This window comes from Phasianus colchicus, chromosome 3, assembly GCF_987193195.1.
Source record: "Phasianus colchicus chromosome 3, bPhaCol1.hap1.1, whole genome shotgun sequence".
NCBI lineage: Eukaryota > Metazoa > Chordata > Aves > Galliformes > Phasianidae > Phasianus > Phasianus colchicus.
Genome location: NC_143438.1, coordinates 77,882,071 through 77,907,048, shown reverse-complemented (window position 1 = coordinate 77,907,048; position 24,978 = coordinate 77,882,071). Strand labels below are relative to the sequence as shown.

At 42.2% G+C, this 24,978-nt stretch overlaps 1 protein-coding gene across 4 annotated transcripts in view; it reads left to right on the top strand.

Annotated features, from left to right (window-relative positions):
- SYBU (syntabulin) overlaps positions 1 to 23,899 on the top strand; it is a 43,028-nt gene extending 19,129 nt beyond the window's left edge. For 2 of the 4 annotated variants that reach the window (XM_090137911.1, XM_090137913.1), the window contains exons 4-7: positions 16,986 to 17,088; positions 19,450 to 19,653; positions 20,653 to 20,802; positions 21,912 to 23,898. In XM_090137911.1, coding sequence (XP_089994037.1) covers positions 16,986 to 17,088; positions 19,450 to 19,653; positions 20,653 to 20,802; positions 21,912 to 22,995 — 1,541 coding nt within the window. In that variant the 3' untranslated portion in view covers positions 22,996 to 23,898. Of the gene's footprint in view, positions 1 to 16,985; positions 17,089 to 19,449; positions 19,654 to 20,652; positions 20,803 to 21,911 lie in introns of all 4 variants that reach the window. The other 2 variants (XM_090137912.1, XM_090137915.1) reach the window with 2 other exon arrangements.
- Positions 23,900 to 24,978: the final 1,079 nt, after the last annotated feature.

Genomic DNA, 24,978 nt, shown 5'->3' with positions numbered 1-24,978 from the left:
ATTGTATTGTATTGCTGAGATCTGGCTGAACAATTTTACAGATCTTTTGTCAGCCTTCTTGCTCACTTCAGTGTAATAAGATAGGAATACTAGTAATATTCCAATACATTATATGTGCTTCATCTTTAAAACAGATTGTGCATGAGTTCACTGAGAGGTTTTTCTTAGAGGCAGTTCTGGAAATAAGCTTCATCCTGAAGAACTCCACCTTTCTGATTGCAGAAGAGTATAATGATAAGACTTTCCCTATGTTTCATCTTGGGAAGAATAAAAAAAATATAAGAAAAGCATATTTTACTGATGCATTTATCCAACAACATCTTATTTTATATATGCATGGGTTTTGTTCATTTTCAGCACTGAACTTCTGCAAGCAGTGGGAAAATAATAGAACTGTTGTCCCTGTTGTTCAGGAACAAAGGTACAGAATACAAAAACAGATTGACAGAATGTACTAACTGGAATAGGTCCTGTGTCATGCAAAGAGATTCATTGTTTTGGGTTGTGCTTTCACTTCCATGTTGAGAGTGGCCTCACTATAATTTCTCTCTCTTTCTGATAGTAAATTGATGGAGCACCTTGCCTGTGACCATAAGTTGTCCGTATACTAGTTTCTTTTTCTTTCTTCATAAAATGTTTGATTTAATAACAATCACTTGGTGTGGCTGTGCTTATTTATAAGCATAAAACATAAATCCTCTAGAGTGTGCAGAAGCAAGAAGAAGAAGAGCAAAACCTCAGCTTCCCTGAGTAAGTTAAACCTGATGAGGATGACTTTAACTTGACCATTAGATTTTTAAGCTGTTCAATATTTGGCAAAGAACCAATACACAGTGATCAATTACTTGTGCTTCTGGAGGGCTTTTCATCTACTTTGTAAAACATCACCTTGGTAATAAAATGGAGGAAGCTTATGTCATCTTTCTCAGAAGCGCGTGTGTGCTTTGATTGCATTGCTTTTGTGCATGTCAGAGTAGATGGTGTGACCATCCTTACATTCAGATCTGATGGTGCACAACATTTATTTACTTTAATTTCACCCTTCTCAGTTTTTTCTATATGTATTTCATAACGTTACTTGGGACAATAAAGTTTTTAAAATCTTTTGTAACATAGAATCTAACATAAGCAGTTGTGGTTAGATTTTGGCCATATTCCTTTTTCTCATTTACTTCTGCTTTCCTCTAGTCTTTTAGCATCTCATGTAGGGCCTACACAAGTTAGCTACTGCTGATTTTAAAAATGAAAGCATTTCCAGATAATCATTCTGTATGCACAGAGCCCTTCTGCATATTTTAGTGATGGGATCCACTTTAATTTCTCGTCTGTTGCTATGGAGCTGTGTAGATTTGCTTACTTGACCTGCTAGCACAGGGAGTTATTAAAGACTCCGTCTCCATGGATACAACAGGACCTAAGCAGACTTCACAGGAAGATTAAAATACACATCTCTGCTTTCAAAAGCCAAATGCCATGTTCTGGTTCAAGCCTGCACTACCCTGACATCTCATATCCTAGAGCTAAGCAAGGAGAGGTGTCTGCCCACCAAGATTTTGTGTGTAGTAGCTGTGGGTGCACAAGGGTCTTCATCACCTGTCCCTGCCTGTTTCAAAACTCTCACCACTACATTTTTGGAATGGTCTTTCAGTTGGACCAGCAGGTCATCCCATGGGGATGGCAGATCCTGTTGGAGCTCTTCTGTCTTACATAAATCTCTGAACATTTGTGATTCAGAAGAGGGGAGATTTCAATTCATGCATCTCCTTTGGTTACCTTTAGAAGCTCTGGGCTGTAGACTGGGACAAAATGTCTGATTCAGTGCCTGGGCCAGTTGAATATAGGAAATGGAACGGCTTTAAGAGCTGAATCTGTCATTTGCTCTTTTTCTGGTGGTCATAGAAGTTGTTTGGTGAGGTGAGAGGAATGAATTGATGATCTTGAGCCACAGTGGTTAGAACGATGGGCTGTAATTTATCTGAGCTCAGTTCTATATCTGTAGCGTAGCTGTCGTCATCTTTGCATGCCCAGGTTGACTAAGGTCCTCTTTAGTGATAAAAAAGAAATAATCCGTAAGATCAGTGAATCTAGTGTGCAGTCTTTGTGACCGAATACAGGTATGTACTTTAGGATGAGACAAATAGTGCTTTAAAATCACTAGTTGTACTAACTCTTCATTGACTAAAAACGGGACCTAGGTTGGCTCAGACGAAGGTGAATATGTTAGAGGTATTTTTGTCAGATTAATCCCACCCACGTCTCCTCTGTTCTAATTGAGATCTCTGACAGCTCTGCCGTTAGCTCTTATTGGAGCTGAGTACAATCTCTGCTAACTCTCTCTCTCTTTTCTTTTTCTTTTTTCTTTTCCTTTTTTTTCTTTTTTTTTTCCTAACAGTAGGGAAAGACAGTCATAGGCATTCAGCTGCAGAAGAATTTAGTGACCGAGATCACACTTGGAAGCTAATGGCTATTCAGTGTAGGTCGCTAAGTCCAATTAGATGCATCTGCTCTTCTGATCATCTCTGCAGAGCTTAGGCACTCTCTGTTCTATTTCTGACGACCACTGCCTCAGGTCTCTAGCATTATTCAGGAAGATTCTGTATCTCATTTTGCACTGCAAATTTTATTTGTCAGCAGAAATGAAGCATTTTTAGGACATGGGCTAACTAAATTACACTGAAGTGAAAAAAGTGCCCTATAACATCTGATAAATAATACTGGAATATAAACAGAGTATACTCTTTTGAGCAAAAAGGATAAGTGTTACCATATCACTGTCATTTTTAGTTTGCAACTATATGTAGATTAGATTTATAGCTTTGATTTAAACAAATGTACTTCTGTTGGCATGATAAATATGTTCAAATAGTATTTCTTTCAAATGAGAATAAGCAAAGTCATAGCTAGATAGAATGTTTTGTCTGTAAAATATTTCATATTTTTGAGCCTAAAGCTACACATTCCAATTAAAGTGACCTAGAGAAACAATTTTTTAGTTCTGCATTACAAATTTTATGATCTTCCTCTTCTAAAAACATCATTTAGATGTTACTTAGTAGAGATGAGTAGTTGTGTTGTGGACTCTCAAGATGTGTATCTCTCGTCGTTCAGAAGATACTCAAGGTTCTACCAAGAGCCCAGATGCAACGGTGGAAATGGAGTATCTAAGAAAGAAGTATCACATTAGGAGAAGAAATGGCAAGTAAAGACCAGCTCTGGGCTGATGTCACAGGCCAGCAGCAATTAAGGGTACTGAGCACAAATCTTTTACAATTAGATAGTTTACAGAATTGCTGGGTTTGGAAGGGATCTCTGGAGATCCATGTAGTCTAACCCTCCTGCTAAAGCAAGTTCCCTGCAACAAGTCACACAGGAAAGTATGCAAGCAGGTTTTGAGTATCTCCGGAGAAGGAGACTCCACAACCTTCTGGGCAGCCAGTTCTAGTGCCTTGTCACCTTCAAAGTAAAGAAGTTTTTCCTCATGTACATAAGGAACTTCCTGTGTTCCTTTTGTGCCCATTGTCCCTTGTCCTGGCTCTGGGCATGACTTAAAACATCTTGGCCCCATCTGCTTGACACCCCCCTTTAAGTATTGCTGAGATGCCCCCTAGTTCTTCTCCAGGCTAAACAGACTGGACTCATTTAGAACTTCCCTTGTCTTTTTTGAACTGAGGAGTTCAGAAGTGGACACAACTCCAAAAGCGGCCAAAAGGACAGAAGAGAAGAGTAGGATCATCTCTCTTTGACCTGCTGGGTATTTTTATGGACCCTAGGACACCATTGGCCTTCTTTGCCCCACAGGCATGCAGATAGCCACCAGGAAACCCAGATCCTTCTCTGCAGAACTCTCTTCAGCAGGTCTGCCTCTAATCTGTAGTGGTGGGTCAGCTCTCCCAGATCTACATCATTGGCAAACTTGCTGAGGGTGCACTCTATCCCTTCATCCAGGACATTGATGAAGATGTTAAACAAGACTGGACCTCATACCAGTGCCTGGGGAATGCCACTAGCAGGCCTCCAGTCAGACTGCGCTGCTAACTTCTTTCTAACAAAAGGAAAAAAAAAAGACTGGAGAACCCTTTACCTGGTTGAATGAAGGGAGAAGAAACTTTAGACCTGTTTGTGCCTTTTCAGGAGAATGGATTTGAGTACACAAAAGAAGAGGGCTGTCACACCAGACTGCCCAGAAAGGTGAGGAGCTGTACAGGCTTTTCCCAGGAAAGCTGTTCTGCTTTGGATAATTTAGTAACAAATTTATTGTGAATTTGAAGCTGAGTTCCCAGCAGGCAAGCCATAACTCCTTTCTCTCTCTCTGGCCCATTAATTATCCCGGTATCACTCTAGATTTAGGTAAAGTGGGGCATCCACCTTCAAAGGGAGATTCTCACTCTAGCATACCGTGCAGGCTGGCTCTTGAAGTTTCTCTCTCTCTGTGGAAGGTCTGAGCTGCTGGATATAAAAGACCTGTGCCAGCCAGGTCTTTTAGCCCCACATGCCTTTTGATAGAGTTACAGGTCTTGGGACATGCTTCTGTGTCTGGAAACAGTGTCTGAGTTCTTAGAATAAGAAATTCGTGGAAGATGGCTATAGCCTTTAATCAGGCAGGTTTTTTCACTCTTCTGCTAATCCAGAACTGAAAAAAAAGACATACGATGCTACATACACTGCACACTCTAAAGTATTTATTTTAAAATATGTTTGAGGTCAAGCTTGAACACGATGTGCAATTAGCATATTTACTGCAGCAAATTTTCTGCTCCTTCTGGCTATTTACTGTGGCTTTCAGCCTGCTTCACCTCCACAGAATGAAATACCATGCATATGAAAGAAGTCATTATAAATCTTCCCTTAGGAGATTTTTTTTTCATGCTCTGCTTTTCAATTTCAATCAATATTATTGATGCCAATGTTTAGAATAGCTTTCTAATTCCCCAGTTATACTAAAAGTATTCTGAGTATATTCCAGCTAAATTTTGTTATGCCCTACAAAAAAACAGTTTTTATTTCAAGTCACTATTTGTGAAATAACATGCATCACAGACTGAATCCTATGTTGCTGCTACCTTGTTTTCTTTACAGTTTTCCAACTGTATTTGTCCTCCCTTCATAAACACTGTTGCCAGTATTTCGTTTTATCTTTGAATATACAAATTGCATTTCCTTAATCTCCCTCCATAAACAGTGCCCTGTAATCCTATTATCACTATTGTTGACCTTCTCTGGAATTCCTCCAGGTTATTAATGCCTTTATAATGAGAATCCTGGGATTTAAACTGTTTTCTGAGCAATGTTTATTCAAAAATTGATGGATTATTTCCCTTTTTGTTTTCCTTTACATCTACTATTTCTTTCCAGTCTGACATCTTATTATGTTGAAAGTGGAGCTATGCAAATAACTTTCATCACTGAACCCTTGTGGGATGATTCCCACAACCAGAATGTTGCTATTGATGGCTGCAAGCTGTTCAGAGGGGACAGGCGAGGGGGAAGGGGAGGAGGCATTGCCCTTTACATTGAGGGGGAATGGATTGTGAAGAGCCATCCCTGAAGAATGGCCATGAGCAGATCAGAAGCCTATGGGTGAGAGTTAGAGACTGAGGCAACAAAGGGAGCCTTGTGGTTGGTCTCTACTACAGGCCATCTGATCAAGCGGAGCCTGTTGATAAAGCCTTCTTCCTTCAACTGTAGGAGATGTCATGTCTGCTGGCTCTCATCCTGTTGGAGGACTTCCACCACCCTGACATCTGCTGGAGAAGTACCATGGCAAGCTGTAGACAATCCAGGAGAGTCCTGGAATGTATAAATAAATAAATAAATCCCTGAGCCATGTAATAGACAGTCCCACCAGGAGTGATGCAGTGCTGGACCTATTGCTCACAGTTCAGAGGGAATCCTGAGGTGACATCAGGACTAGAGGCTGCCTGGGCTGTAGTGACAAGTGGAGTTCATGCTCTTGAGGAGTATCAGACAGGCAGAGAGTAAAATCAGTAAGCTTAGTTTTAGGAAAGAGAACTTCTAACTCTTCAGGGAGTTAGTCAACAAAACCCCTTGGGAGTCTGTCTTCAAGGACAAGGGAGCGGAGCAGAGATGGCCAATAATTAAGGAAGCTTTCCTTAGGGCACAAGAGCTCTCCATCCCCAGGCGTAGGAAGTCAGGAAATGAAAGCAGGAGATCAGCACGGCTGAATCAGGACCTGCTGGTCAAACCAAAGAACAAGAAGAAAATGTACAGGCAGTAGAAGCAGAAGAAGGGGATGGGTAGCTTGGGAGGAGTGCAGAGATGCTGCTAAGTTGTATAGGGATGGGGTCGGTAGGGCCAACGCCCATTCAGAACTGAACTTGACAAGGAGTGCAGAGAAGGATTAGAAGGGCTTCTACAGGTACATAAGACAGAAGAGCGAAGTCCAGGAGGATGTACCCCTGTAGGCTAGTAACAAGGACAAGGCTAAGATACTCAGTAACTTTTTTGCCTCAGTCTTCACTAGCAACTGCTCTACACACAGCCCTCAAGTGGATGTCTCAGAAGGTCGGAATGGAGGGAGTGATGCTCCTACCACTGTAAGCAAAGATCAGGTTTACAACCACCTGAGGAATCTGAATGTACATAAGACTATGGGTCCCAAAGAGATGTATCCCAGAGACCTGAGGGAATGGCTGACGTAGTAGAAGCAGAAGAAGGGGAATATCAACCACTCTTGATACTTGAAAAGTCATGGCAGTCAAGTGAAGTTCTTGATTACTAGAAAAAAGGCAATATAGCACCCATTTTTAAAAAAGGTGGAAAGGAAGACCCAGGGAACTACTGACCTGTCAACCTCACCTCTGTGCCAGGGAGATCATGGAGCAGATCATCATGGAAACTATGTTGAGACCTGTGGAAGAAAGGGATGCTATATGGGATAATCAGCATGGTTTCAGCAAGGATACTGCCTGACCAACCTTGTTGCTTTTTATGATAATGTAGCTGTATCAGTGGACAAGGGATGAGCCACTGATATAATCTGTCTCGACTTCTGTAAGGCTTTTGACGTACCTCATAATATCTTCTCTCCAAATGTTCATTGCAGGGAGTTCAACTAGGTGATCTTTAAGAGTCCCTTCCAACTCTAAGGTTTCCATGTTTCTGTGATGATTCAGGGTTTTGCTGCCCGGTCAGAACATTAAACAAAATTTTTGCTTCTGACCGAACAAAGATGATATTCAATCCAAATGTCTAGAATGTTTGGGAAATATTTTAATGTTTTTAATTTGCTTTAAAAGAAGAAAGAAATGTGACCATTTTCAAAACTAAAGCATCATTTCAAACAAAAAATGGAAAATTCTGATTTGCCTCTTTTGGCCATGTTTGATGTCAAATCATAAGTAGTTTCAGTGTATATCATTATTCCCTTAAACATTTCTGTTTACATCCTAGTGACTGCTTTTAATACTTTCTGATTGGTGTTGAGTGAACATGTCTATATATTCCTTATGTTCGTGTATCTGTATTTATATGTAGGCATGGAGAGTTAAGGGAACGTCTTTATTTTAGTCTGCAAATCTCACTTGCATGGTTTCACTTTGGTATAAAGACATCAGTAAGCTGGTGGTTACAGGACTCAGAGGTGGAAACTCATCCAGAAGCAAGTGAGCAAGTCTTTGCAGACAGCAGTGGTGTTTGCTTAAACTTGGCCTGTTTAAGCAAATCTTGGTGAAGTCGTGTTTCAAAGTCTTCGTTGTGTTTTTGTTCTCATTGGAAATTATTATACTGAGCTGAAGAAGAGCCTAGGAGAAGGGAGAAATGTTATCTCCAGTCCCTATTCCAAAATAATTTACCAGAATAAAAAGAAAAATAAAAACTAGCATAGCTGGGAGAGTGAATAGAGGTTGCCCATCCTTGCCCAAAACTTTAGGTTGTAGAATTTAATTTTCCCACATCTGTTCCAGGTGTGTAACATATCTGTAATGTCCTGCAGAAGGCTCTGATGGAAATGGTGCACATTCATGCATGAATTGAGTTGGTTCTCCTAGAGATTGAACCGGGGAGGTGCAGACGCATTTGAATTTGCTGATATAGCAAGGGGTATTGAAGACAGATGTCATAAATAGGGCTGGACGTTCCATCTCCATCCAGGTCTTGCTGCTGGATACTGTGTGTGCCTCTAGTGATGGACTGGGGAAAGGTACAACCAAGTTCAAAGCTGAGTCTGGCCCTGCAGATCTCAGTTGAGTCTTTTGTCCACTGAAGTAAACAGCAGAAGTGAGCTTTCCTAGGATCACTTTCAAAGGGACCCTGATGTGTTTGGTGTACTGTGAAACACTCACCCCAGACACAGGGAACCATGGTATTCCTGAGCCAGGTATTGAGCTGTTCAGTGCTTTTGCAGCTGACCCACTTCTAGGCATACCTGGAAAGCACATCTGAGAGGCTTTGATGGTTGAAACAGATTCACTGGCAGAAGATATTTCCAGGGCAGGTGGCAGATAGAGACACGGCCGTTCTGAAAAATCCCCTGCTGGAGCTGGGGACCTGGTGCTCTTTCATCAGTCTGGTCTAACTTGCTGCAAGATGGGCATCACTTTCCCAAGGACTTTGAAGTGTGTCAACCTTAATGGAACCTAAAAAAAAAAAAACAACTTACTTTATGGTACCATTGTGTAACAAGTATTTAATGGAAATGAAAATTCTGCAGATACTGCTTCTTTTTTTTTTTTTTTTTTTTTTTTGCTATTATGAACCTTATCTTTCTTACACATTGAAGCATTTCATTTTAAGTTTCCTGTTCCTCAGTTCTGATATTCTTCAAGTAATTCTAAGCTGTTAGCTTTCTGAATCTGGGAACTCATCAGGGTGTAACTCTTTGATGGAACTAGAAGAATGCAGTGTGACCACAAACACTAAAGGATTAATAAACTTAAAAGCACTTGCTTCATGTCTGTAATTAGTATGGTGGTGGTGAATGCTGCTGGGGAAAAAAAAGCCACATTGCCTGCAGAACTAACTCAGTTCTATTAGTATAAAAATGATTGTTTAGGCACCAATCAATACATGAAATAGGGTTTTAGTGCTCTTTGCAGTGAATGGCATTTGAACTCAATTTATTTTTGTAATCGTTTCAATGTGCGTGTTTTGGTAAACATTTGATTATACTATGATGAGTTTTGCTTTTTATCTTTAGGACTGCAGAGTTGTTTAGTTTGTTACCTCCCAGATATGTTTTTCATTCCAGTGTTTGTCTCTTCCCTGCTGAAAACATGTCAAACTGGTTTAAAATGTTTTGTTTACATTAGAATGAAAACCATATGCCTGACATTAAGGGTGACTGTGCAAAAGCTTTCAGCTGAATCAGGTGTAGCACGTGAGCCCATGTATTTGCATGTTTCCTGTGGACACGTGCCTGTACAGTTAATTGCTGTAGACCCAACAGCTTCTCTCTTCCTTGCCTATTGCAACCAGATTTAGGAGATGTGTGGAAAGGCCCTCTGAAAGCCCTTTGTTAAACTTCTGCCACAGTGTGACAGGAGGCTGGGATGTTTTCCCAGTCTGTGATGGAGTTCACTCCCTTTCTGTGTACTGCTAAGTCATCCCTGCCAAAGATGACATTTTCCAGCTCCTAAAAATACATCTGACCAGCCTGTCTACTTCCTTTGAAACAGAGCAAATAGCACTGCCAGGTATAAAACAAAAGATTTCCTGAGACGACAGTACAGGCTTGTAAAAGATACTTGTATATAGGTGCCTTCACACACACATCTATAAAACTGTCAAATGCAAGCTGAGTACCACATTATATCGCTATCAGTGTATTTTTCAAACATCCAGTCTCATTGTAGCTAGTGAAATCAGTGTAGCAAAGTGTCATCCCTGTGGCTCTGATCTCAAGGGTCTGTTTGGGTGAGAGGAAGGTAGGCTCCACAGACCATTCCCTTCTGCTCTGTGAACATGTTCCCCTGGCAAGGGACATTTCAGGCTGAGAAAAAAATGTATGGGAGCCATTTTTAAGGTACTGTCAGAACAGCTCAAAGTGCACATAGCAGCACAGAAAGTAATTAGGTCAGGCAGATTTCTGTACAGAGGATCTGCTTAAGTTATATAAAGCAGAAAAAAAACTACTTGAAGTGCTTTTTATCAGTTCCAGCATTCTGTTGTAGCTGCTCTACAAATCTGTGGGTTAAAACCAACCATTAAGGAAAACACCAGCTTTGATTGCAGTGATACACAAAATACACATCATGGCTCTCTGCCAGTATCAGTAATTAGTTTGTAGTGACTGTGTTCTTGGAGAAAACTTGATTGATTGTGGTTTCATAGCATCCGCAAGTCACATTCTATATTCATTTTGAGATCTGCAGTGCTTATAATTTGCATTAATGTAGTTCAGATTATTATCAAAACTACTGTATTTAGATGAGATCAGAAAACTGCATAATGAGATAAATTTTGATTATATTATTTGATAACAAATCTTCTTCTGAAGTCAAAAGATTAAGTCAGCTGGATGAGCAAAAATCAAGATGAAAAATTTTGTTTAGATCACACAAGCAGCAGTCTGAGTGGAAGGGATCATTTATAAAAACAAGTTTAGATCCAAACAAAGGGAAGCAGGATCTGTGTTGCAGATTTTCCCTGAAGTCTTCTAGCTGGAACTGAGCTGGAATCTCCTCACCCAGGAGGTCTGAATGATTTAGAATTCACAGTGAGCATTTTGCTGCACATCTCTTCGGGCTGCAGGGGGACAGGGGAGAGGAGGCCTACTTTTTCCTTAGGATTGATGATGCCACGCGTCGCTGTGCCCATCTGGTTCTGAGCATGCAGCTCACAGCTCTGAGCTTGATGACTACAGTGCACACATAGGGATTAGTGAGGCACTAAAATCCGGGGCTCACAGCAGTGAGCAGGCGAGGAACACCTCCTGCAGGCCATAGGAAATGCCAGAGGAGAACCTGTCCTCCATGTAGAGCCCTCTGGTCCTGATTGCACTCGTGCTTATTGCTGGACTACCTCATATCTGTTCAGACATTTCATTCCTTTAAAACATGACCAGCCCTGGTGTTAGAGCCATATATTCAGTGTCATAACTGAGAGGTTTCCCAAAAGCATTTTCCTTGAGCAGCTGGAGCTCAAGGGAAAGGTTGGAATCCAGTGCCTTCCATAGGTTAAAGGAGTTCAGATCCTCACCTCTCCTAAGAGATTCTGACACTGCAGAATGTCTATCAGTACATAGATAGAGCAGTCTTCATTTACTTCAGCCTAAGTGCTAGGGAAGGGTATGGGACATGGGCAGAAAGAGAAGAAGCTGGACAGCTTGTGTCAGCCCAGGAACAGTCAGCATGGAGGGAGTCCCTTGTCTGTTCCTTGCTCACAGCATTATATCTGCTCTTACCTCATCACAGTGTGGTGTAAAATAGAATCGTATGCCTGAGATAAAAGTCTCTTTTGAAGTAATTGTCAAATAGGCAGCGAGACAAAGATCAGGGGCTGGAAACAAAACCACTGTCATGGGCCTGATGGTGCAGGTCAAGCCCGATGCCCACTGCAGCACATTGTCCCTGAGACAAGTCTTGGTAAGGGTGCTACCGAAGAAAAGCCTGAAACACTAAAGTGAGACTTCATGACTTTTTTCAAGCTTTTTTTGCTTTTTTTCTCAGTGAATTCTGGACATTTCTTCCCCAGATTACCCAGATTACCTCAGCCTTACAGCAACTCCCCCATGTTAAACAGAAAGGACACAGCATCACCATTTCCTGGGCAGATACTGTTTATGTTGTTAGAGGTTAGAAATAGAGATGTAGCTGTGCTAAATGTTTCAAGATAAAGGAAACCAAATGTCCTAGAACTTTTAAAAAAGGCATTATGACAGAAGGCCGTCTGCTTTTCCAGCTGCTACCAATGGCTCTGCTGGACTTCTTGCATTCAGGCTCTATCTCTTCCCTGGAATCTGCAAACCAAGTTGTCTGCAGAGACAGCATTCCATCTATTTCTTTATTTGCTGCTGGTGAACATGTACACATATTTTGGTCCTATTGCCATTTAACAGGATATTCTTAAGGACAAGGAGGCTCAGAAAATTTAAGTGCTTTATGTTTTGAGGACACACTGTCTTTCAGCACTGTTTACAGCTCTATTTCACTGGGTGACCATGTGCAAGAATAGCACAGGGACTGGTCTATATGAAGAGACCATGTTAATGGAGTCACAAATAGATAAATTCTGCATTTTTTGTTTATTGACTGTGAAATAATAGTGGATCTCTAAATCAAAGACACACGCACACAAAAAATTATTATCTCATACTTATCCTGAGTTTTGGTAAGCCAGTTCTACTCATCAGCTATCAATGTTCCTGTCACAAATATTATTTCAACATTTTCTTTCTTCTGCTTTTTAATCTCACTGAGCTTTACAATGCACACAGTAAAGTTTCAGCTGTACTTTTATGGGAAGATAAAGATTAATCCTAAAGCACCTAATCCTAAAGTAAAATGTTAATACTGAGGCCAGAGGACCGTACATCAAGGTGTTTGGCCATCTTCAGTGATGTGAAGTAGCAGACTGGAATACCATACTCCAGGCATGCATGTGGGCCTGCTGTGCTTGTCTGTGTAAGAAATGTATACGGTGAACCTGATAAACTGAACATGCATGTATTTATGCTTGTATTTAAGTGGAATTTGCCTGTTCACAATTCTGTTCACGATTCCGAGTTTTGCATTTCAATTTGGGTTTTCTTATCACAGCCAGAGAGTCCTGCTCAACATGTCCATGTTTCTTTGCCAAAATTCAGATCCACTGGTAGTGAAACAAAGTGGTACCTCTCAATCTTGATAGCGATAGGACAAGGGGGAATGATTTTAAACAGAGACAAGGGAGATTTAGGTTAGATATTAGGAGGAAGTTCTGCACACAGAGGGTGGTGACGCACTGGAGCAGGTTGCCCAAGGAGGCTGTGGATGCCCCATCCCTGGAGGCATTCAGGGCCAGGCTGGATGTGGCTCTGGGCAGCCTGGTCTGGTGGTTGGCAACTCTGCACATGGCAGGGGGGTTGAAACTCGATGATCATTGTGGTCCTTTTCAACCCAGGCCATTCTATGATTCTGTGGTTCTGTGATTCTATGATTCTATGATATACACGTATACATGCATGATGTGGTATTTCAGTACAGCGTACTGTCCTTTTGGAGCCTATATACAATATAACCTCAAATTAATGTATCTGTACAGTATAATATATAATCTGTCCTGCCTGTAAGTGCTCTGAATGATCACTTTGCTGTATGGCTGTCCTGGCTGAGGCAGTAACTAGAGCAGGGTTAATGGTGTGGAATTTTTACATGCCAAAATGTAGATGTGATGACTGCAGTGCACGAATAGGAAAAACTGGAGGCAGCATGCAGTTGGGTCAGTGCCACAGCCCATGGAGCGGTGCCGTGCTGGGTGCTGCACCATTTCACTCCTGCTCCTCACATACCTATCCTAGATAGCCAGTTAGGACAAAAGACTGGTTTTGAGAAATGTCAGTTGCTTTCATGGTTAATTCTGCTTCTGGGAGTTGTTCCGCTGCTTACATTCGTGAGCTTTTGCAGTGACATTGTCACAGTCACAGAGCAGCCAGCAGGCTTCCCAAGGTCCTGTTGCTGTGGGAGATGACTGTAGGAGGGACAAGAGGCTGTGCTCTGGCTCTGCCTGCATTGCTGGTAGAGGGGGAGCTTCTCTTTGTTAAGAATATTTGTAAGATGGAAGTCATACTTTACTTAATCCAGAATAATATATTGCAATTTATGGGCAAATGCTTGTTATTTTACATAGCAGTGTCTACCAAGTAGAAGAAAATATTTTTAGGTCTCCTAGTAACATTACTGTCAATCTCTTACATGCAAAGCTGGCTTGAACATAACTAACACACTTGGAAACATTACTGACAGTGACCACTTTAGTTTATAAAAATGTTCTGGAAAATCTTATGAATATACATATGCCCGATTTTGAGCATAAGTAGTCTCAGCCTGAAGATTGTATACAGCTGTTATCAGAACCGGGGCCACAGAGGTTAATTCTTGCTTTGCAGAACAGTTCCTGGTTTCAAATGCACTTCAATCCTTCAGAAACCTCAGCGGCTGCATTTCCAGGCTCTGCTAAATCCTATCTGCAGTACCTGGCTTGGCAGCCCTCCTCAGCTGCCAGCCAAGCGGGTCAGGGAGAGGCTATTATTAAACCTTGCTTCCTTGAGATGCTTTCAATAGCAAGATCTGATTATGGTGCGGGTTGCTTAATCATAGATGAGCCCTGCAGGGCTCACGCTGTCTGTGCTGGGCTTTGGGAGCTGCTGGCGTCGGCGGGGGCACCAATGTCTGGGGGGCCAGACACCGGAGGTATGGAATCCATGCAAGGGGTTTACCTGTTTGGGTCTGGTTGGCAAAAGCAGATTTGTGTGGTAGCATGACAGTACTGTGTGTGCTGTAAACTCTTAGATGGGAGTGCTTTGTCTATCAGGAAAGCTGCTGCAGCTTTGGCCATTATGTCCAGCAGTCATTTTACATCCCTAAGGAGAGGGTTACTGACATCTGTGTTTGCAGACACGGTATAAATACTCTGTGGAACAAAGCAGGGTTGTGCTCTGCCTCCTCGCCCTTCCCTGTCTTCACATGTGGTTTCAATTTGCTCCTGGATGTAGCGACTTGGGGCAGCCCAGGTCTGGTTATCAGGGATGCTGAGCTGGGCATAGGCTGGTTAGAGGCCGTAAAGCTGGGGTCCCTGTGATGGCATTCTGGGCTGTGCTTTTCTGTGCTTTGAAGTTTATCTGGAGGGGTTGGGCTGATCAAGCAGCACAGAAAAACAGAGGGAAGTTTACAGCCATCTGTAAGATTTACAGGTCCACCAGTTTTAGGAGCACACAGAGGGGACAATCACCTCCTCTGTCCAGGCCCCCTGAGCCTCCCTGCCTGCTGCTTCCAGCCTCTGCCCGCTCCCACCAGGCATGGTGCTTGCTGAGGGCATGATGCAGCTGCTCCAGTGCAGGCTGCTCTCTGCTGAGTGCTGTCCCAGCACGTGACCTTTATGGTGTGATGCTGCAGAGCGTTAAACAGCACCTTGAATATCTCTTTAATTAGAGGTCTTCCATGTGAAAGCAGCCAGGACACTGAAATGTTTGTCCCTCTGGTGATTGCTCTGAAGTGGTCTTCTGCCCTGTCATGGAATCAAAGAATCATGACGGTTGAAAAAGACTTCTAAGATCAACAAGTCCAGTCATCAGCCCATCACACCATGCCCACTAAAGCATGTCTCTGCATATCACATCTGCACTTTTCTTGAATATCTTCAGGGATGGTGACTATGGTGACTTCACCACCTGTGCCAATACTCTTTCAGAGAAATTATTCCATATATCCAACCTGAACCTCCCTGGTACAACTTAAGGCCATTGGCTCTCATCCCATCCCTGTTACCCTGGAGAAAAGGCCGACTCCCACCTCACCACAGCCTCCTTTCAGGCAGTTGTAGAGAACAGCGAGGTCCCTCCTGATGTCCTCTACTCCATATTGAACAATCCCAGTTCCCTCCTTCTCTCCCATAAGACTTGTGCTCCAGACCCCTCACAGCTTCATTGTCCTTCCCAGGACACGCTCCAGAGCCCCAGTGTCTGTCTTGTAGCAAAGGGCCTAAAACTGAACACAGCACTCGAGGTCCTCGCATGAGACCCCAGTAAATACTGAAGACTGGACAGAGGGTTGTACCCAAGTTTCTGACACTCCTTTGCTTCTGTGTGAGTGCCAGGTATATAAACTTGATGCATAGCTTGCGGCTTGGATGGAGAACAATAAAACCAGCTCAATCCTGCTGCATCCAAGTGCGTGGCAAAGGGACGTCACAGGAAGGGCAGCACTTTCCTTGCTGGCCAGCTGATGTTTGAGACTGGGTGTGTGGGTTGGAGCCACAAGTCGTGTGAGTCCTGCCAGTCAGACTGTGTAACTGGGAAATTAAATCAAATCAAATTAAATTAAATTAAAAACGGGATCCTAAGGCCATTAGGAACAGTTGTAGAATGTTTCATCCTGTTTCTGTGAGAAGGTGCTCTGCCAGTGCCCTTCCAAGTGTACTCAGGAGCATAAGGTGTGCCTATCAGCTTTGTTTAAGGCTGAAGGATCTGAGGACTTTATTTACCAACATGGGGATTGTAGCAACTGTAGCTGCATCTCCCCCTCGTGGAAAGATACTTCAATGGCCATCTGAGTAACAAACTGAAATAAATCCTAACTTCAGGGCTTTCTTCCAGATAAGAATACTTTGTTACTACTTTTAAGTACTGCTGACCTTAGAAAAATGAGGGCACTTTTCTTGTATATAAAAGGACTTGGGAAATACAAGCTGTAATCCATAGAAAGTCAGTAATCAGATAGATTAACACCCAAGAAGCAGCTGAGAGCCATGCAATATTATTGGATTATTTTAAAGCCATTAGAACTGCCCTCCTATGCTTCTGTACCACATGAAAACCTGCATATGTTTATACATATAGATACATATATACTCTGTAAGGCTATATGTATTTATACTTATATACATATACATGTATATCAGTCAGCTCAGTCCAAAATAGAAGCTGCTTTCCTCACAGCAAATAGTATTTTCATATGGTTTAAAGCAATAGAAATCCGTTCACAATTGAATGCTTTTAATCACTGCGTTCTTGAAGAAGCCATGTAGGCAGCCTCATCATATCCTGATAGCTGTGAAGAAACAAACAAGTTGCCATAACAGCCTAGTTCTACAATGACTTCTGTAGAGTGAAGCAGTTCATGTCCGAAGTTTTTTGTTGAAGTGCCAGTTCTGAAGAAATACTGAAAGTCTGGAACATATCCAGTGCTTGTCCTTGGGGATATTTGATAATTTATGCAACTTCTAAAATTCACACAAACAGACAAAGGAAGGATGCTTGTGATTCATTGTTAGTTGAAAACAGTCTTTGAGTTACAATTTCCACCGTGTCTTTACTCTTCCCTTTTCCTTTCCAGGGAGTGAAGCTGATTTTAGCTCTTCAAGCAGCACAGGCAGTATTTCAGCTCCTGAAGTCCATATGTCTGCTGCTGGAAGTAAAAGATCTTCTTTTTCTCGCAAGTAAGCAAATTTTCCTGTATGTTTCAAATGTAGCTAGTACAAAGATGGAGTACTATGTAGGGCCTTGCAGTTCATGCATACAGTATTGCTACTGTGAGTTTTAAAGCAGTCTGGGTAATACTGTGCTGTTGGGCAGCACTAACACTGATAAGAACTGAAGAAAGTTCAGATAAAAGAAAGACAAATTACTGTATTGGTTAGAACAAAAATTGTCAAAATGTCAGATCAGCCGACTGATACTGATTTTTATCCCCAACAAGTGCTGGAGATACAGGTAGGAAAGTCAGAAGAAACAGTGGCTGGAGTAGAGGAGGAAGCAACTGGGTGCACATCAGTTAACAGTAGTATTTTTAGCTGTTAACCTCAACCTTTTTGGTCAAGCTCTTTGTTTTTTTTCTATGGTTTGCTATAAAATGTCAGCTCAGCATGTAACTTTCCAGGTCTTGACCTTATTTTTTGTAGGAAGAAATCAACAATATTGTCTTTAATACTCTTTTCTGAAACACTCCAGCCTTTATATAAACAAAGCAATAAGCAAATTGAAAAAATATATATAGTCGTCCATCTAAATGAACCTTTTGTTGAAAGATTTCTGTAAGTTTTCTCTGTATCATCTGTGAAAGGCAAATGAGACAGCTTGTGAATACTGGGGTGTTGGATGGAGCAGTCAGTGCGCATTGTGCTCTGCCCACGCAGTCCCTGCTGCTGCACTTTTTTGAGTAGGTGGAAAGAGTTCAAATTGACAAGACTTGTTTCCTGCCCTTTGTGGAGTCACGGGAGTGGAGCTGGCAGGCAGACTGGGGCCAGCAGCAGGATACCCATATGCTGAAGTCATGCAAACTTCTCTGAGATCGCAGTGTGCCCCAGCATATAGAGATCAGCAGAGTGATGCTTAATGAACAGTTTCATATCTGTATCATGAGGTGGTTAGAAAAAGAAACAGTAGTTAAGTTCTCTGTAGGTTAAATCTAACAACTGGCTAAGGAAAAGAACCCTGCTGAGTGTAATATGAAGCTCTAAAGTGACCTTACTTTCAGTAAGAAATGTAGAATTTCATGTATCATTGTGTATTTAAACATAATTTTAGACCATACTGGCATATTTAAACAGATAGAAGTCCTCTGTAATAGTGCTCCTTCAAATGCACTGCTATGTTATTACACAGAAGTTGATGCTGTGCTGTACAAAGTGGAAAGAGATGTTTCCTCTCTAACATGTTCTTTTTTAACTGTTCAAATAAACTCACTATGAAACATTTCAGTGTTGTCACAAACCACAGTCCTTCACTTTATTGTAAAATAATTATAAATTCACCCAAACCACAGCGCTGTGATGAAGGCTTGCAGCACAGCCAGTCAGCCATCTGTTCCTTATAAACTGTTCCATTTTCAGAGAAAGGAGGAAACCAATTCAGACAATTTTAAGAGATTTTGCTTCATAATTCTGTGGTATTTTGATTTTTACATTCAAACTTTCTTTTTTTGCTGGCTTGGTTTGCCTTTTTCCATATTTTTGATACCTGCCTTTAACTGCAGTTTAGAAGAACAACTTCCAGTAGAGGGTGAAGGTAGCAGTGTAGGAAACTAAATCAACTAAACAAATGAGAAATGCACCTCTAAAAGCTGGCTCCAGTGCCTCAGTTCTTTGGCAGTTACTGGAAAGTGCAGATATAAATTTTATTAAAGCACACATGAATAGCAGTTTTTTTAGTAAAGATAGGAAAAAGAAAGGTAAATATGTATGACAGAAACTGGAAGAAGAAACTGTGCTTTCTTTGTTTATTTTAATATTATTTCAGCCTGCTCAGTAGGGTCCAAACTATATGTAAGCAAATGAATAGCTGATAGTGGCAGCTGAAACATCCAGTTTGCCAAAGGCACAGAAGAAAAAAATCTGCCTTCACACTGTGATCCCTTAGGCTGCTTGCTGAGAATCATAAGAGAAGTCTTACAACCCTCAACCAGGCTCCAGAGCCAGGCATCTCTACAGGCCTGGGAGAGGAAAGCTGAAAAGTGGTCCTTTTTGAACTGGTCAAGTTTGCAGTCCTCTAATTACTTAATGGACTCAAAGGTTCAGGGAATACAGATGATCTGATGGAGTAACTGGAAACTACTGCAAACCGAGAAATGTGAAAATGCCAGAGGTTTCCCTACATCACATAGTTCAAACAAGATCCTCACAGTCATCAAAAGAACATGCAGTGGCTGATGACATGAAGTCTTACTTTTTTCCAAGCCATTCATAGTCATTTGTGTGTTTTAGTGGTATTTCATAGACAACTTTGTATGTAAAGTAAGACACATAATGGGTTGTGTGACGAGGATAATCCAATATGATTTAACCATTTTGGTTCCTCTCCAGTCGTGGCCCTTATGGTCAGAATAGTGGATCCTCATCCTACAAGTCTGGAGCCAGCCCACCTGCTTCCCGTGAAAAGGACCATTTGTCAACACTCTGCAGAAATCAGCAGAATCCTGTTAACATCCATCAGAATTATGGGGTTTCTTCTCCCAGTAGCAGTAACTCAGGCTCATACAAAGGAAGTGACACCAGCCCAATAATGAGGCAAGTGTTTATTTAATCACCCCAGCGTTCAGTGCTCTGACTTACCTTCTCTGCACTGGAACACACTGTCTGGATTGCTGAGCAAGTCATCTTGCTTCTCAGTGTAGGTGAGACTACATATTGGTGGCTTGACAGTCAGCAGGATGTTCCAACCTGTATTTTCCTATCACTGTAGAAGCTTTATTGTTTCAGCACAGTGGAATTAGAGGTTACTCTCAGTCAGAGGCCTCTTGTGGTTGGTTTTCACTCCAAGACAATCTCTTTAAAGTGGTTTCATGCCATCAGTTCTAACGTGGATTTACTGGTTCTTTCACTGAAGGGTCCTTTGAATTTGGTGAGAATTGGGTGTGGTAGAATAGAAAATGTTACACACTCTGGCAGAAATTCATCTCGTTTAATCTTAGGCACCTGCCCAAGGAGTGCAGTTTCCTGAGCAGGAAGGAAAACAGATACATGCCAGAAGATGCGGCAGTAGTGCAGAGACTGAATTGCTGCCATTCTACTGCTCTCCCTTTCTTTCTCAGACAACTGAACAGTTCTAGCATAGTAGATATACACTTAAATGTAGATATAGTGAATCTAGGTTTCAGTTTGTTCAATTTCGTAGCTCACATTTGGATCTAAACTCAGTTTTTCCACTAGCTTACTTGGCCATGTCTTTAGCTGAGTGCCATTGCCAGTGGCGTGGCTGTCTGCTCTTCAACGCTCCACCCATTTTAGATGAGGTGATGCCTGGATATTTCAAAGTTAAATAACTCTTGATATCATTGCGCTGCAACAAATCACAATAAATAGTAAATGCTTTGTGATACCCACATATCAGCAGTTTCCTCAAGTATTTGACTTGGCGGAGCGAGTCACTTGTGCTGACACTGAGAAGCCCAGATGAATCAAGTGTAAACTCAGCTTGGTATCGGTCAGTGTTGTATTTTTTTTTTGCTAAGAGTGAAGAACCATAAGGGTGATGTTATGCAATGGCTTTTCTTTTTTTCTTTCCAGGCGATCGGGGAGATATTTGACTTGTGTTGATCACCACAGTGTTAAGTCACAAAATCCAGAGCAGTATTTGACTCCTCTGCAGCAGAAGGAAGTCACAGTACGGCATTTGAAAACAAAGCTGAAGGAATCTCAGAGCAAGCTTAAGGAAAGGTATATTTCATTTCAGGAGCATTTGGGGATGGAAAGATTTATTCAGGAGCATTTGGGGATGGAAATCCTGAATGTTTTACTGATTTATTGACCTTATAAAGTTTCAACTAATAAATTTAGAATATGATCGGTTTGGCTGTTTTAAGGTATTTCAGGTTTCCTAGTTTGCTCAGTAAACATGCACCGTGCAGCATATATTTAAACATGGCTCTTCTCCCTTCTTTGAAATTGCCTAATGAAATGTTTTCAAGGGATCTTTTTATCAGTCTGATTTAGAATCAAGGCCTTTTATATATAAAAGTTTTATCCCTGCAGATTCATATTTAGTCTTCTATACTACCTCTGTCAGTGAAGTATGACTTCAAAATGTGCCCCTTCTTCTGTAATGAAAGAAAAGTTCTTGTACAAACCAGTGTGCCCACTTGTGTTCTTCTTGCTTATATTGAATTTTTCTGAAGAGCTCTTTGTATTGATGCTGAGAAAAGAAGTGACAATGTGCAATACACAGTAACAGATGGCATTTGATTAAAACTGGGCTTTGAGAGCTAGATATCCAGCACACGCAACCCAAGCGGGCACAAAGGGGCGTTTGAATGGCCTCCCAGCCTGAGTCCTGTGGAACCCACAGTCCTGAGGAGGATAACCCAGCCTCTGCATCTTTGAGGAGTGCAGCTTTCCTGTTGTCAGCTGCCTGGCTGTACACACAGAGCTGCTTGCAGGCACAGGCACTGCATGGCACGTGCTTCCCAGGAGGCCATTTCTCAGTTCCTGTGGGGCAAAGCAGTAGGAGAGGTATAGGTTCTGTGCTGATGGGATCTAACCTACAGACCATCGCTGGTGCCTCAAGATGTCAGGGGTTGTAGCACAGCCACGGTTGCCACAGGTCTGCTGACTGTGTGGGGAGGTCAGTGCCCTCAGTCAGCAGCCAGCGAGTCTTGGCAGGCAACTTACAGCTCTCGGGAGTGGCAGCAGCTGGTGCCTGGAGGAATGTGCTTCCTCCCTGGAGCATCTCTGCAGCCATCTGCAGCCATCCCAGTGCTGTGGAGCCTCTCCACTAGCTGGCACTAACTGATCAGTCAGAGAAGTGTTACATTTTTCTCCTTCTGCAGGGAGACTGAAATAGAAGAACTCAAAACTCAGCTAGGACGCATGAGGGAAGACTGGATTGAAGAAGAGTGTCATCGTGTGGAGGCACAGCTGGCCCTCAAGGAAGCGAAAAAGGAAATTAAACAACTCAAGCAGGTTATTGAAACCATGAAAAACAACTTGGCGGAAAAGGACAAAGGCATTCAGAAATATTTCATAGACATAAACATTCAAAACAAGAAACTGGAATCTTTGCTGCACAGCATGGAGATGGCTCAGAACGGCTCTCTGCGGGATGAGGATGTGTCTGACACACCAGGGAAGCCATTGGCACTGTATGCCAAGCTGCCAGACACCCTCATCGCGGAGGAGCAAGCTTTGGAGGTTGATAGTGGAGTGCTTCTAAATGAGGACGTGGCTAATGGGAACGATTCATTTCAAGAGACTTTCACCACTGAGTTGGCTGATCCAGCTTTCTTCATTTCTGCTGTGGATCAAGAGATGCTTGAAAATGTTCCTGATGAAAAACTAAGGTCTTCTAGGAAGGAGGAGAGGAGCGACATCATGATGGTGGAACAGTCCGTCCAGACTGACGTGGTGCCATATAGCCTAAATGTGGAGCGGCTCATTCAGAACATCTTCGGATCTCAAGATGTCTCTCCTCTGAGCCCGCCTTCCTCACTGAAGGAATTGGGTGATTTTTCTTCTGGAAGCTTCAGTGATTCTGCTATAGTAGTGGACTTAACTCCAAGTGATCCAAACTCTGCCATCCTTTTGTCTCCTATGGAGTCTCCATGCAGAAAGGTGGATTACGGAGTTGATGAAAATCATGTCATGAAAGAACTTGATTTTACGGAAATGTGTGATGAAGTGTTCGGGTATGTAAATACTTCCTCTGAGACAGGAATAATGCAGAGGCACTGGAGTGGCAGTCTCCTTGTAGATCTCCTGGCTGTAGCAGCCCCCATTGTACCCACTGTCATGTGGGTATTCAGTACTCAGAGAGGAGGAGTAGATCCCATTTACAATATTGGAGCGTTGCTCCGTGGGTGCTGCCTGGTGGCCCTGCACTCATTGCGTCATACACCCTTCAATATTAGAACCTAAATTCCACTGTCACTGGGCACCAATGGGCTGAGGTGGAGAGAGGGGGTTGAGAGATACAAAAAGATATTGTATATTCTGGCAGAGTCCATTGTTTTGCTCTTGAATACTTGATTTGCACTATAAATTGTTTCAAAAACATGTTCTTGTTTCCAAATGAAGAAAATTGAACCCTGTAGTTCCACAGAATGTTTTTAACTGACATAGCTCAGTACTGCTGCCTACAGAAGTAGTCTTCCTGCTCCCTGTCACCAGGTCCCTCCCTCTGCTGGTGTATAGCACATCCACACAGTAATGAGGATCGGGGACAGCAGAGAGCTAGCACAGCTTCGTGGCTGTTTGCTGAGTTAGCCTTCATCTCCCTTTCCCTGTCCAGTTCACTGAGCAAATGCACAAACTCACAGGCAGCACGGGGTGCATATGGGAACAAAAGGGCAGAGGAAGGTGGGTTATTTCTGTAGGCAACAGTAACAAAATATTTGTGAAACTACAGTGTTAAGTAACATGGAGACTCGTTTCCACTAAGTGTATCACACATGTACTCTAAAAAGCATGCTAGCGCTTGCCATTTGTTGTCTGAAGCATCAATCCAATTTAGAGAAGAAAAAAAACGTATTTTCCAGACAGCTTCCAGCACATCCTTCATGCCTGTCTTGTGTAGTGCTCTTCTAAATCCTGCAACTGCTTGAGCATTCCACCAGTCTTGTGCGTATAAGGACTGTAACCACAGTGTTCAGTTGTTGGGAGTCTTGAAACTGTTAGGACGATAAATATAGGCGTGGATACACTTTGAATATTAATGTCGTTTTAGAGTCTAAATGTATTGGAACCTGATAGTCATTCGAGCCCTGTGAAATACCATCTATAAATGTATTGTGTTTTAACTTATTGTTTATTTAATTGCTTTATTGTAAATTACCTTTATAATCACAAATTCAGTAAAGCATGTTAGAAATGTTAAGAATCTGAGTGCTTTATTGTAGCGAAGCTACTGAAAAATACTCAATTTCAGCTGAGACATCGTACATTCGGAGCAGGAGGGGGCACCATATCAGGGCGTAAGGAACTGTTAGCACCCTGAAGAGAGTTTGATTGAAAAAAAACCTACTTCCAGCTCCAAGAGGAAGCACTGCACAGAGGGCTGTGCTAGGTCAGCAGTGCAGCCGCTGCCCTCTCAGCTGCGCCCATACTGCACTGACAGAAACAGGTGACCTAATTATTAACTCAATGCAATCTCAACTTGTAACTTCTCATCTCTGCACTTCAAGAAGTGGTATCAGGCTTCCTGGCATTTCACAGAAATCTAGAAGGCTTTGTGTAACATGGCCAAGAGCCACAAAGTCCCATACATACACTGAGATGCACTGTGGCCCTCAAGCCATAAACTCTCCATGCCCAAAACTTGAGATCTGCTCCTAAGAGGAGGCAACATCAGCCAGCAGGTGGACATGGTGGAATTGGCCCCACACAAACATCCAGCAATGCCTCTAGCCACTGAAATCTCACTGCCCCCTCACTTTCACCTACAGCCAATAAAGTTTTCTCTGCAATCCAGACCAGAAGAGGTCTTGTGAGTCCTGATGGTGCCATGCATTGCTTTGCAGCTTTTGGGAGGATGGCTGTTACCAGTAAGCCACAGAGGAGGAGGAATGATGGGGTAGCACATAGCAAGTACTCAATGGCAACGATCACGTTTTCTTTAATTAGCTAAGTCAAAAGGGCCAAAATTAATAGGCTTCTTTTTTCCATGAATTTCATACAAACATAGCTTTCCATTATTCCTAAATATCTGCTGTTGTGAATGAAAAAAATACGGAAAATGCTTTGGTCCTATTTAAAAATGTGCGCTGAGGGCAAAGGGAGCAATTCCTTGCCCCAGTGATAGCACCTTTACTAGAGTTCTGTACTTCTTTGTTATGTCTATTATGTTTTAAACAACCTTCACTTTGACTAGTGAAGAAATGGAGCGTCATTTATTGGAGAAAG